This window comes from Etheostoma spectabile, chromosome 5 (genome assembly GCF_008692095.1).
Source record: "Etheostoma spectabile isolate EspeVRDwgs_2016 chromosome 5, UIUC_Espe_1.0, whole genome shotgun sequence".
NCBI lineage: Eukaryota > Metazoa > Chordata > Actinopteri > Perciformes > Percidae > Etheostoma > Etheostoma spectabile.
Genome location: NC_045737.1, coordinates 37996498 through 38009246, shown reverse-complemented (window position 1 = coordinate 38009246; position 12749 = coordinate 37996498). Strand labels below are relative to the sequence as shown.

The 12749-nt window shown below is 42.2% G+C and overlaps 1 protein-coding gene across 1 annotated transcript in view; it reads right to left on the bottom strand.

Annotated features, from left to right (window-relative positions):
• Window positions 1-12749, bottom strand: part of xpo1a (exportin 1 (CRM1 homolog, yeast) a) — a 29726-nt gene that overhangs the window by 4636 nt on the left and 12341 nt on the right. The window contains exons 11-21 of the mRNA XM_032515263.1: window positions 12290-12448; window positions 10006-10188; window positions 9229-9367; window positions 8143-8324; window positions 7740-7896; window positions 6688-6851; window positions 5931-6065; window positions 5608-5791; window positions 4875-4981; window positions 2364-2558; window positions 1425-1593 (exon numbers count right to left, since the gene is read on the bottom strand). Coding sequence (XP_032371154.1) covers window positions 1425-1593; window positions 2364-2558; window positions 4875-4981; window positions 5608-5791; window positions 5931-6065; window positions 6688-6851; window positions 7740-7896; window positions 8143-8324; window positions 9229-9367; window positions 10006-10188; window positions 12290-12448 — 1774 coding nt within the window. The remainder of the gene's footprint in view (window positions 1-1424; window positions 1594-2363; window positions 2559-4874; window positions 4982-5607; window positions 5792-5930; window positions 6066-6687; window positions 6852-7739; window positions 7897-8142; window positions 8325-9228; window positions 9368-10005; window positions 10189-12289; window positions 12449-12749) is intronic.

Here is a 12749-nt window from a genome sequence, read left to right as displayed (position 1 = left end):
GAGTTCCAGCCTCTTCCTTGTGGTAGAAAACAGCTTTGTGTCAGCAGCCTTCACGCAGATGAAGCCTCGTCTGTGTCGTCTACTGCAAACCAAATCTACCTTCTACAGCCCGACCGATGACAATACCGATACCAATATTTTGGGATTGAAAAATTGGATATATGTATTTTTTAAATAATCCATAAACGCCTAACATAAACAGATTTCCCTTACAAAAGTTATTTGTAGTTATTTATGAGTTCTCACTAAAATAATTTGATCATAATTTTTAACAAAGTTTTAACAAAAAAATCAGTGTTGCCAACGGGGACGTTGTAGAGCGTCCTCTGGTGGACAGACTATGCAACGCCATCATAACAGGGACGTTGTAGAGCGTCCTCTGGTGGAAAGACCATGCAACGCCATCACAACAGGGAGTTGTAGAGCGTCCTCTGGTGGGGACAGACTATGCAACGCCATCACTAACAGGGAGTTGTAGAGCGTCCTTGGTGGACAGACTATGCAACGCCATCACTAACATGGACGTTGTAGAGCGTCCTCTGGTGGGACAGACTATGCAACGCCATCACTAACAGGGACGTTGTAGAGCGTCCTCTGGTGGACAGACTATGCAACGCCATCACTAAAACGGGACGTTGTAGAGCGGTCCTTGGTGGACAGACTATGCAACGCCATCACTAACAGGAGTTGTAGCGCGTCCTCTGGTGGAAGACTATGCAACGCCATCACTAACAGGGACGTTGTAGAGCGTCCTTGGTGGACGACTATGTAACGATCACTAACAGGGACGTTGTAAGCGCCCTGGTGGACAGACTGCAACGCCATCACTAACAGGGACGTTGTACGCGTCTCTGGTGGACAGACTATGCAAGCCCATCACTAACAGGGACGTTGTAGCGCGTCCTCTGGTGGCGCTCATAGTCTGTCCACCAGAGGACGCTCTGGTGGACAGACTATGCAACGCCATCACTAACAGGGACGTTGTAGAGCGTCCTCTGGTGGACAGACTATGCAACGCCATCACTAACAGGGACGTTGTAGAGCGTCCTCTGGTGGACAGACTATGCAACGCCATCACTAACAGGGACGTTGTAGCGCGTCCTCTGGTGGACGCTCATAGTCTGTCCACCAGAGGACGCTCTGGTGGACAGACTATGCAACGCCAATGCTCATAACATGGTTGACCGTCTGTTTTTATTTCTGAAATATTAATTAATCAGAATAATTTGTCATTTTATTAAAAAAAAGTCTGTTTTCTTTTGACTTATTACACGTTCCAACTTGCAATATCTTTATTAGTTATATCCTTTGGCTGTCTGGGGAGAAATCTTTTTTCTTTTTTCCTTTCTTCAAGCCTTTTCACGACCATTGGGAACTAAATAACTTTTCTGTATTTGTGTGGATGAGTTGATGGGGGTTCAGACCTGTGTCGGCGACATTCCTCATGGTGTGCTTGAAGGCCCAGATGATGGAGTCCAGGATGAGTTTGAACTGCGCCGGGGCGATGGACAGGAAGGCTGGGAAGCACTGGGACGTGGCAGCTTGGAGGAGGTAGAAGAAATGGGTTCTGTGTTCGGGGAATTCCTCAAAGTCCTGACGGCAGAGGAGGAGACCAACACAGAGTTTAAAGTCTGTAAAACTTTGACACTCTAATATCTTAACGTGCATCGTTTTTGGAGCAATTTCACCAGGTGTCATTTAAGAAAAAGCATCAACAAGAGTGTTGATTTTCAATTTTGACGGGAAGACAACACAAGGGTTAAATTAGATGGAAAACCCCAGATATTTATCTTTTTTTGGGAACTGCGGCCTCAAAGAGTCCGAAATTTAACCCTTGTGTTGTCTTCCCGAAAATCAACCGTTTTTGTTGGCGCTTTTTAATCGATGTTTTTAACTTTTTCTTACATTTTTGTCATTTTTTTCCAACACTTTTACGCTTTTTTTTCCCAATGTTTGTCACTTTTTGGACGTTTACAACACTACGTAACACTAACTTATTAACTTTAGTTTTACAGTTTTTTGGGGAATTTATGGTCAATAAACCTCATTTATAGGAAATTATACCTAATGTTTGAGTTAGAAAAGCAGAAATTGGGAATTATTGAGACTAAAATTAAAGGAATGGATGTTGATGATAATCACAGACTGGAATATGTCAACTTTTACTCAACACTATTTCAAAAAACTTAATTTTTTTTTCAAATGCTATAAAATTGAAAAAGAGCACTGTGTGGAATCAATCATCCTATTAATTAATTACCTATATTGGGTAATTAAAAAGGGCATTGATGACCCGAAGACAACATGAGGGTTAAACGAAACGTGTTGTGTGTGTCAGGTGTGACTAAACGACCCAAACCGACCTTGTTGATCATGTTCAAAGTGCACTCGAAGACGGCATCGAAGATCTTGGGGATTTCTCCCGTGATGTGGACTCCCAGCTTGTTGACGATGGTCGCCATGGTGCTGAGGACCTCGGGCTCCCGGGCAGCCGGGACGTTCCTCTGATAGTCGATGAGCACCGCCTCCAGCAGGGGGGGCACAAAGTTCTCAGCCACCTGGAGAACAAAAACAAACGTTGACAGACTGTCTGTGAGCTTCAGAGTTTGAAAAGGACTTTGGAGCAGCACCAGCCTGATTTCCACCAGCGTACTATTCATTATTCGTTGATCAGAAAGAGTTGACATCAGAGGAGCGACGAGAACCCCCAGCTCACAATACGAGACGAGACACGAGATTGGGTTCATGAGATAGAAATAGGACTGGAAAAATAGTCCTTAATTCAATCAAAAGTCACAAAATAAAAACTGATTACTGAAAAGGTTTTGGCACAAACTTAAATGACTGGCTTCCCTTCTGTGTAACTAACAGTGTAACTGTATAACTTAGTGTAACTGTATAACAGTGTTACTGTAACTTACAGTGTAACTGTATAACTAACAATGTAACTGTATAACTTACAGTGTAACTGTATTACAGTGTAACTGTATAACTAACAGTGTAACTGTATAAACTTACAGTGTGAACTGACTATAAACTAACAGTGTAACTGTATAAACTTAACAGTGTTTTTAAATGTAAAACTAACAATGTAACTTATAACTTAACAGTGTAAACTGTATAAATAACGTGGTAACTGGTATAACTTAACAGTGTAACTGGTACTTACAGTGTAACTGTGATAACTTACAGTGTAACTGTATAACTTACAGTGTAAACTGTATAACTAACAGTGTAACTGTAAATTACAGTGTAACTGTATAACTAACAGGTGTAACTGTATAACAACAGTGTAACTGTATAACTACAATGGTAAAATGTATAACTTACCGTTAACTGTATAACACAGTGTAACTGAGAACTTACAGTTGTAAAAAAAACTGGTTACTAACATGGAACGGCTAATAACAGTGTAAACTGTATAAACTAACAGGTAACTGTGATAACTTACAGTGAATGTTATAACTTACAGTGTAACTGTATAACAGTGTAACTGTATAACTAACGATGTAACTGTATAACTTACTGTGTAACTGTATAATTAACAGTGTAACTGTATAACTAACCGTGTAACAGTATAACTAACCGTGTAACTGTATACTAACAGTGTAACAGTATAACTAACAGTGTAACTGTATAACAGTGTAACTGTATACTAACAGTGTAACTGTATAACTAACAGTGTAACAGTATAACTAACAGTGTAACTGTATAACTAACAGTGTAACTGTATAACTAACAGTGTAACAGTATAACTAACAGTGTAACTGTATAACAGTGTAACTGTATAACAGTGTAACAGTATAACTAACAGTGTAACAGTATAACTAACCGTCTAACAGTATAACTAACCGTGTAACTGTATAACTAACCGTGTAACTGTATAACTAACCGTGTAACAGTATAACTAACCGTGTAACTGTATAACTAACCGTGTAACAGTATAACTAACCGTGTAACAGTATAACTAACCGTGTAACTGTATAACTAACCGTGTAACAGTATAACTAACCGTGTAACAGTATAACAAACCGTGTAACAGTGTAACTGTACAACTTACAGTGTAACAGTGTAACTGTATAACTAACCGTGTTACTGTATGACTTACAGTGTAACTAACAGTGTAACTGTTATTTTGATGTATGGTTTAGAGAGTTTCTTCACACCAAGGTTAACATAACTAAGCGTTGTTGAGACCGTTGACGCCACATGTTTCATACTTGAATTTGTAATTGTAGACAGAGTAATCAAGCTTAATTTACAATTTGTTCACAATGATTACGTTCTAAAGCACATAAATTACAATCCAACACTCAATGGATGATTTTTGAGAAGACAGACGCTCTTTGCTCTCTTTTGTTATATAAATCGCAGCAGTAAACAAGTAAGTGGGCTACTCTAGCATTGATTTATGACCATTATGAGGAGACTGGAGAACATTTCTCTCGGTTTATTATCAGTAAAAGCAGAGTTAGTTTTTCTGTCCGCTTCCCGACTCATTTTAACAGAGTAAGAGAGTAACAGCGACCGGCACTCTGATACACTAAACATGACTTTAACATCATTTAGTGTTTACATGCTGGTCCCAGCAAGCGTTAAAGTGCAGGTCATAGAACTGAAAATAAGGTTTAATTTGAGCTTTTAAATTATAAACATTACGGCCCTTGCTTTTTAGAAGACAGTGTGCATGCTTCCATAATAGTTAGCAGTTTTCCATTTACTGGAGCAGCGTTGCTGAATAAACAGACTATGCTTTGTGTGCGACTTAACTACTAAAAATTAGTCATTACAACGCCGATTTAAATATGACATACAGTAGATTTTAAAAAATGCTCTTCCATTACAGTAGGAAGAATAAAAACAGTGTAGCTCACCATCTGAGGGTCGTTGGAGCGGCTGACCCAGCCAGAGATCAGCTTCAAAGTCTCTCTCTTTACTGTCCTCATGCTCCTGATCAGAGGCTGTTTGGTCACCATCTCACCTGTATGAAGGAAAAAGGTATATGAATCGGCAATAACTGATTTTTTTTGGGCTAATCCGGGGCAGTGGGAAAAAGTTGTGAACACAACATTTATTTAATTAATTCAGGACAATGCACATTGATGAACACGCACAACAGTACATGTAAATGTGCCAGATTGTAGCCCGAGGGCTAATTTCCATCTGCAGTATGGAAAGTTTAGTATATAAAAACAAGAAGAAGCAAAAAGAAAAAGATAAAACAGGACAATTCATTAGCAGAAAAACGGAAACACAAGTTAGCGGTGGTTACACGTTAGGTTAGCTCTAAGCCGCAGCTGTACCTGGCTCTTAAAAGGGACGCTCCCTTATAGTTGGGGGAAGTGTGTCCCATAATGCACTGCCTTTAATAGATAGTGCATTATGGCTGAGGGAGGTTTTCTGAAAGGAACCTCACAGTCCCGGTTTACAACAGCTCTTGTGATCCGAGTGTCTTTATTTATTCAACAACATATGTTCATGATTTAGCTTGATATAGTGAACTTTATTGTCTCAACAAACTCTTTTTGGCATCACCAAACTGTCCGTTTTGTATTGATTGAGAGACCCTAACAGCAGAAAACGACATACACACACGCACAAACGAACCGTTGGTCTGGACGGCGGAGGAGATGTTTTCACTCAGACACTTGTAGACGTTGAGCATGTCCAGATAGATTCGTCCCAGCTGAACAACGAAGGGGTGACCGACAGCTTTACAGGCTCGGACGTTTGTCTTCAGGATGCTGCCCAGCTGACGCACCGTCTCCGCGTCCTTCAGGATGTCCACGTTCTGCAGCAGAGAGTGCACAACTTAGCACATTATGCAATTTTTAACAATAGTTGGCTACAAGCGGCATCATATGACACCGTTCGAGGCACTAAAGACACATCAGTGGGTCATAATCGACCCGTCGTCCTGCTGTCCTCACCTTGGTGGCCTGCTGGATGATGCTGTCCCACACCTGGTTAGGCAGCAGCATGTACTTCTCTATCAGAAGCTCCTGGACCGCCTGGTCCGTCTGAGCGCCAATCATGTAGCCAACGGCCTCGTAAAACGTATGGACCTGCAGAGACCAGGAGCAGGGTTTTTGGTTTTCCTTTTTGTAAAACACTTCATTTGTACTTTCCAGTTATCACATAAAAAGTCTATAAATCCTATTCTCTATTTTACAAACAACCATAGAAAAACAATCAACAAGAGAAGGACAAAGACAGACCAAACCCAAAATCAACTAACAGACTTGTCCTAGACAACAGACGGAAGAAAGACTAAAAACAAAACAAAAAAGTGCATCTGACCAGGTAAATTCTGCAGGACTGACCAGGTAAAAAAGTGCATCTGACCAGGTAAAAAAGTGCATCTGACCAGATAAATTGTTCACATAACTAATCAGAGGGTTTCAGGTTTTGTAGAATCTGTTAATGGACCCGTTGAGGGTACATCTGAGTTTTTCCTCTGTTTTCCTTTCCAACGCTACGGTTATGTTTATCTTTGTCAATTGTTTTTGTCAATCATTTAATACATATTTCAAGTATGTTAGGGGTTAAAGTGATGTAACTTTACGAGCGGCAGAGTTTATACAACTCTTTCAAAGAAATACTTGACTGCCAAGTGTAACCCATCACAGCATGGAATACCAATACTACTGTGCCATTGCAGACAGAAAGTGCAGAGAAAGGACTGACCTGCTGTGGCTGCAGGTCACAGATGATGGTGTTGATATTGTTGAGGATCTCGTCGATGAAGGGCATCACCTCGCCCACCTGCACCTGGACAAAATGACGCCGGCACTTCTGGGCGATCTTGATGAAGGTGTCGCACGCCATGTCCTGCACACCGTCGTGGGTCTCTGCGTGACGAAGAGGAAGATAAAACAACGTAACATCACATAAGCATTGCTTACAATTCAAGTTAACAACGGCACCTTAAGTCCAGTTCAGAGCAGATTTAACACGAGGATGGAGAGTGAGATACTTGCTACAGTTGCATTTCTAATAGGGAGGAATTGGCAAAAACCAAAAGCTTGGTTCTCTTCAGTCACTCTCTAGGTTAGACCATAAAAAAGTGCTCATGGGTCCAATACGCTCCCATTTCGACCATAGAAATAACATGGATCGGGTGCCTGTGGCCCCTATATAAAGAGGCCTAGTCCTCGACGCAGTGGCTGTGGGTTCAACTCCGACCTACAGCCTTTTCATTCATTCCCCCTCTCTCTCCCCTTTCATGTCTAAGCTGTTGTGTCAAAAGTAACGGCTTAAAAATACCCCCAAAAAATAATAAAAGAGAGAAATAACATGGAGAATGGATCATTTGATTTCTTTAGTTTGCAGCCGACTTTACCCGCGTACGTTGCTATTGGCTGTTGAAACAGCTGACAATACCAGCCTCGGGCGACTTGACAAGCTAATAAGTTGCCGGTGGCCGCCGGTTTGAGTCAAGCTGAGACGGGCCGGTTCAAACCTGCTACTTCTCCCTGCAAAATTTTCAAAAAGCGTTTGTCTCGTTATTAATATTGCGTTTGAACTGGGTTTTAAGGAAAACAAATTCACAATCTTCCGGACTGCGTCTAAACATCATAATCCCACATCACAGTGGTAGCCAGATTCAAATCTGAGAAGTAATAAGTTTCAAGAAAGATGCTTTATTCAACACTTTAAAAAGGCAGTGGATTTTTGATTCAAAGATGTGAGCAAAAAGCTGGGGTCCGTCCTGTGCTGAGGATTTGGTCTTTTCTTACCGTGCATGAACTCAAACAGCTTGTTGACGACGGTCTTGAGGAACTTCCAGTGGGCTCGGAGGAAGCGGGGATACTGGCCCACGATGTACATGATGTTAGACGCTATGATGGCCTTGTTATCCTTCCCTCTTTTCTGCTCACACAGGCCAAGCAGGTCCTGAGCACATAACACACACAATCAGCAAAATGTTTAACACACACCAACTGCAGCGTCTACGACTGGTTGGGACAAATGTATCATTACATAAAAAACAATGAGAATTGATTGATATAAATGCTTCTGCCACGCAGTCCAGCTGCAAGTCTCACTCACCGGGGTCAATGCAACATGGCTAAGTAATTTCTGCCTGTAGAGGGATGCTGCTTAATGCCGATATAATCTAATATCGTCTGTGTGTCCCACCTTGATGACCGTGACCAGGAACCTCTTCTCGTCCTCTTCGTGCATCGCCCCGCTGATGGAGCCGATGGCCCAGCAGAGCATGTTCAGGTTCCTCCACGACCACTCGGTGCCGTTCACCTGGCTGTGGAGCTTCTCCGTCATGATGCGTTCAGTGTCGGCGTAGTCCAGATGGGTGAGATACACTGCAGACACACAGAGAGAGACGGAGGAGTCATGGTGGGGACATTTCGATGCAATAACTCAGCAACGGCTCATGTCAGGTTGCTTGTTCCATGTTGACAGGACTAACTTTCTTGGTAGCCATTAGAGAAACGGTGTAAAAAAATGCAGACGGCCCCCGGGGGAAGCCCGAATATCGGAGAATCTGGTACAGCCTGACTCTGGGGGGGGGGGGGAAAACCCCCAAACTGAAATACGCATTAGCGCTAGCTTTAAAGTCAAAACATGGCAGCTTAGTGCCGGACGCATGTCCAATATATCAACTGTGGGCGAGAGGGAAGTTGACTGCTGAAAGTCAAAAGATGTTTTGGCGCTGGTGTTTTTTCGAAAACTTCTTGGGGTGCGTGAAAAATTCCTCTATGAAGGGGGGAAAAAATTGTGTTAAAACATATTCGGACACAGGTGCATTTTCCTTGTGTAGATAAGTCGTGGGAAGATTTCTGACTAGTTCCTGCATCACGCTCTGCGTGGAACAAAGCTGCAGATGGGGAGCTCGGGCTGAGTACACACACACACACACACACACACACACACACACACACACACGTTTCTTTCACTTCTCTGGGACCTTGTGTGTGTTGTCGACGAAGTGTAATAAGAACCGTATGCACGGTCTTTTGTGGTTTTGAGGTTTCTTTCGTTTCAACGACCAAGCTTTGATCAGGAAAAAGATAAGGCGCGTACCCTGGACTTATTGGATAGTTTACTGCGTCCTTTCGGATTTGAATGCGTCAGAGACGCAAGTCGCACACCTAGCGACATCACAGTATGAGATCAAATAGAACTAAGCACAACTAAAACCATTCATAGAAACAACTGGTGTGTCTTAATTTGTGTATCTAGAAACCGAACCACGTCTTTACTTACCGAGAGTCTCCCTCATGTTCTTGTAAAGGTTGATGGCGTCTGTGTCCTTCATGAACTCCCTGACCACCTCGCCCTGGTCGTTCTCCACCACCAGCACCTCCTCCGGTTTGGCCATGCGGCTCACCATCAGCAAACGCACCTGCAAGACGAGGAGGAGGGATAAGTTGGATGTGAGAGTCTGAGGCGGCATCTGTAGACAGATCTTCCTCATGCGAAGCATATTTAAATTGAAAATCAACACTTTTGTTGACGATTTTTATTAATGTTTTAAACTTTTTCTTACGTTTTTGTCCCTTTTTCCAACATTTTTTTTTAAAGTTTGTAACTTTTGACGTTTTCAACACTACGTAACACTAACTTATTAACTCTAGTTTTACAGTTATTTTTGGAATTTATGGTCAATAAACCTCATTTATAGGAAATTATACCAAATATTTGAGTTAGAAAAGCAGAAATTAGGAATTATTGAGACTAAAATTAAAGGAATGGATGTTGATGAATAATCACAGACTGGAATATGTCAACTTTTACTCAATACTATTTCAAAAACACTTCCATTTGTCTCTTCAAATGCTATAAAATTGAATGTTATTTCGGGGAATTAAAAAGAACATTGATATAGGACAACAGGTCAATTTGACCCGAGGACAACATGAGGGTTAAGTACATGAGTGTTATTGCCCTTTGGCTGACAGGCCTCCCAGTCTATAGGGGTAAAAGATGTCTGTTAGGTCATCATGTGTGAATATCCGCGTGTGTGTTGGCTGCCGGGTCTACCTGGGAGAGTACAGGTAGGTACAGGTGTCTGCGTGGCGGGACGTCAGAAAGCAGCGGGGTGCTGGAGGTGGAGAAAGGACTCTCCCTGTAGAGCTCTGCCGCCAGGTGGTTCCAGTACTCCAGACAGATCTTAAAGATCTCCGTCTCCTCCACCTCGGACACCAGCAGCATGTAGTGCAGGGCCTGGGGGCAGAGTGTGGTCACGTCACATTAGTCAGTCGTGCTAAACACAGAACAAACCATTTGCTTCTTCTGTTTCGAAGAAGATTATCCAGCTAAAAATCCCCGATGTTTGTCGGGGTCTCCTGCTGTGGCGGTGACACCAAGACTTTATAACACCAGTGTTAAATATCTGGGTTAAACACGTAAATGACTGCTCACTGCAAGGTACGTTACGGCCCAGTATACAGTTAGAAAGTTGTTTCTTGGTTCAGTTTCTTACACGAGTGTGTTTTCCAGAAGGTCACTGAATGCGCAGACTTCACATTTATTGAATATTGTAAATCTCTTATTCACACGAGTAATTAGTTCAACATTCACTTCTCTTTTAGATAGGTTTAAAGTTAAAATACACCCACTGTATCTACATATAAGACTATATTGTTTACGACTTACAGAAAGACTCAACTGTTTTTTCCACATCCTTATACTCAATAGAAGGTACTTGCCCATCTTTATTATCTGTGTGTACATTGAAAGCCATGCTAAATAAACAAATGTCTTGTTTGTGCACACACAGTTGGCACATAAAGCGGATTCTGAAAATAACTTATTTAACATATAACAGTCTCCATGCACATCTGTTTGGTTAGGGTTTTATTTTAACTTCTTAGCTCCATCTGTATGACGTAATATACGGAAGGCGACTGATGGCTAAACAGTCGTTTCTTATATCCGCTGTCTCGTCAGCCTCCTCCTGAAACATCATGTCTGAGTAAATACTTCTACAAGTGGACAAACAGCCACAGGAAAGGCGGCCCTTCCCACTGTAATCGGTCCCAAATGTATGTCATTACAGACGTGTAATCAGGACAACACAAGCAAGGAAAGACAGGAGAGAGGGAGAGAGAGAGGGAGAGAGAGAGAGAGAGAGAGTAAAGTTTCTGTTCAACAACTTGAAAAGCAGTGGTGGAAATACCGAGAAGCCTCCAGTTTGTTTCCTCAACCAGACACCAGTAACCATTTAACTTCACCTGTCCACACGGTACACCTAACTTAATGTAGAACTAGGGTTGCACAATATTAACAAAATGCGATGATTATGAATACTGCGATATTGATATTTCAATATTTTTAAACATTTAAAATTACAGAAGTGACGGGAAAACGCTTCAAAATAAATTCGTAACAAATTAAACAAGTTCTTACAACACAAGGTTTATTTCAACAGATACAACATGAATGAATGAATGAATGAATGAATGAATGAATGAATAAGGACCATGTCTACAGAACAAGACATGTACTGGTTGGACAGTATAATATCTATACTATATATAGAGAAAGAGAATAGGAGATGTACTGTATAAAATATATAATATATAAAGAGAACAGGACACAACTTTTCTTTCTCTTCTCTCCTGTGATGCCATGTTACATCCAGCTACGTCCTGCTGTGCCTTGTAACGCCCACAGTGCCCTGCTATACTACAAAGAACTACTACAAACAAACTCTTCATTCTAATCCCAACCGGTCGTCAGACACCGCCTCCCAAGAGCCTGACCGAGGTTTCTGCCTAAAAGGAAGTTTTTCCTCGCCACTGTGGCCCTGTTGCTTGCTCTGGAGGAAACTACTGGAACTGTTGGGTCCTTGTGGATTCTGGAGTGTGGTCTAGACCTGCTCTATCTGTAAAGGGTCTCGAGATAACTCTTGTTGTGATTTGATACTATAAATAAAATTGAATTGAATTCTTTGATTCGTTCCGTTTTGTCGTCTCTATTTCTTCACTTACACCGTCCCTAAGTTGAAACATTCACATACGTGGTACGCCCCATAGGGTTTGTCGCGTAGTGGCCCCGGGCGCTGACGTGCACTGACATGTGCACAATAACCACGGTAACCGGCCAATGAAAATGATGAACATTACAGCGTTTCAAGCTCTAAATCAAACACGACTACGCCACACGGCCAACGGACGGGACGCAGCGCTCCACAAAACATCGCACGCTTATTGCGACACTTTCGACACATTGCGATTGCGATATTAAGTCAATATGTCTGGCACCCCTAATTAGAAGAGTGAAAACGGTCCCTTTCTGTAGCTAGGTGTGTCGTCCGGCCTACCTCCATGAGCGTCTCCCGCAGGTTGGACCTCTTCTCGACGAGCTGGCCGTGCTCCTTGAGGAAGGTGCAGAGGAACAGGCTGAGGTTCTGGATGAAGTTCTGCTCGTCGTCCTTCCCGTTGGCGTAGGCCACTCGGATGTTGGTGTTCAAAGGAAGCATCTGACCAGACGACAGAACACTGAATCAAAACACACTCACCTTTGTTTTTACTTGATTTGACATTATTGCATCCGGGGTGTGTTTTGCTTTGAGGACGTTGCGTTTACTGTAAATAGGCTAAAAGGTCTTAAACCACGGAGACCATGAGGCCACCCAGGAAACCCCGCTTCATGTAAATTTAGATCTAAAAACTGACAAAGCCGCCACGCAAACACCATCACATGAGGAAAACACGGAGGTGGGGTTAAAGGCTTTAGGAAAGCTGGTGGGTAAAACCGGAGTTTTAGTCAAAAGACTAAAA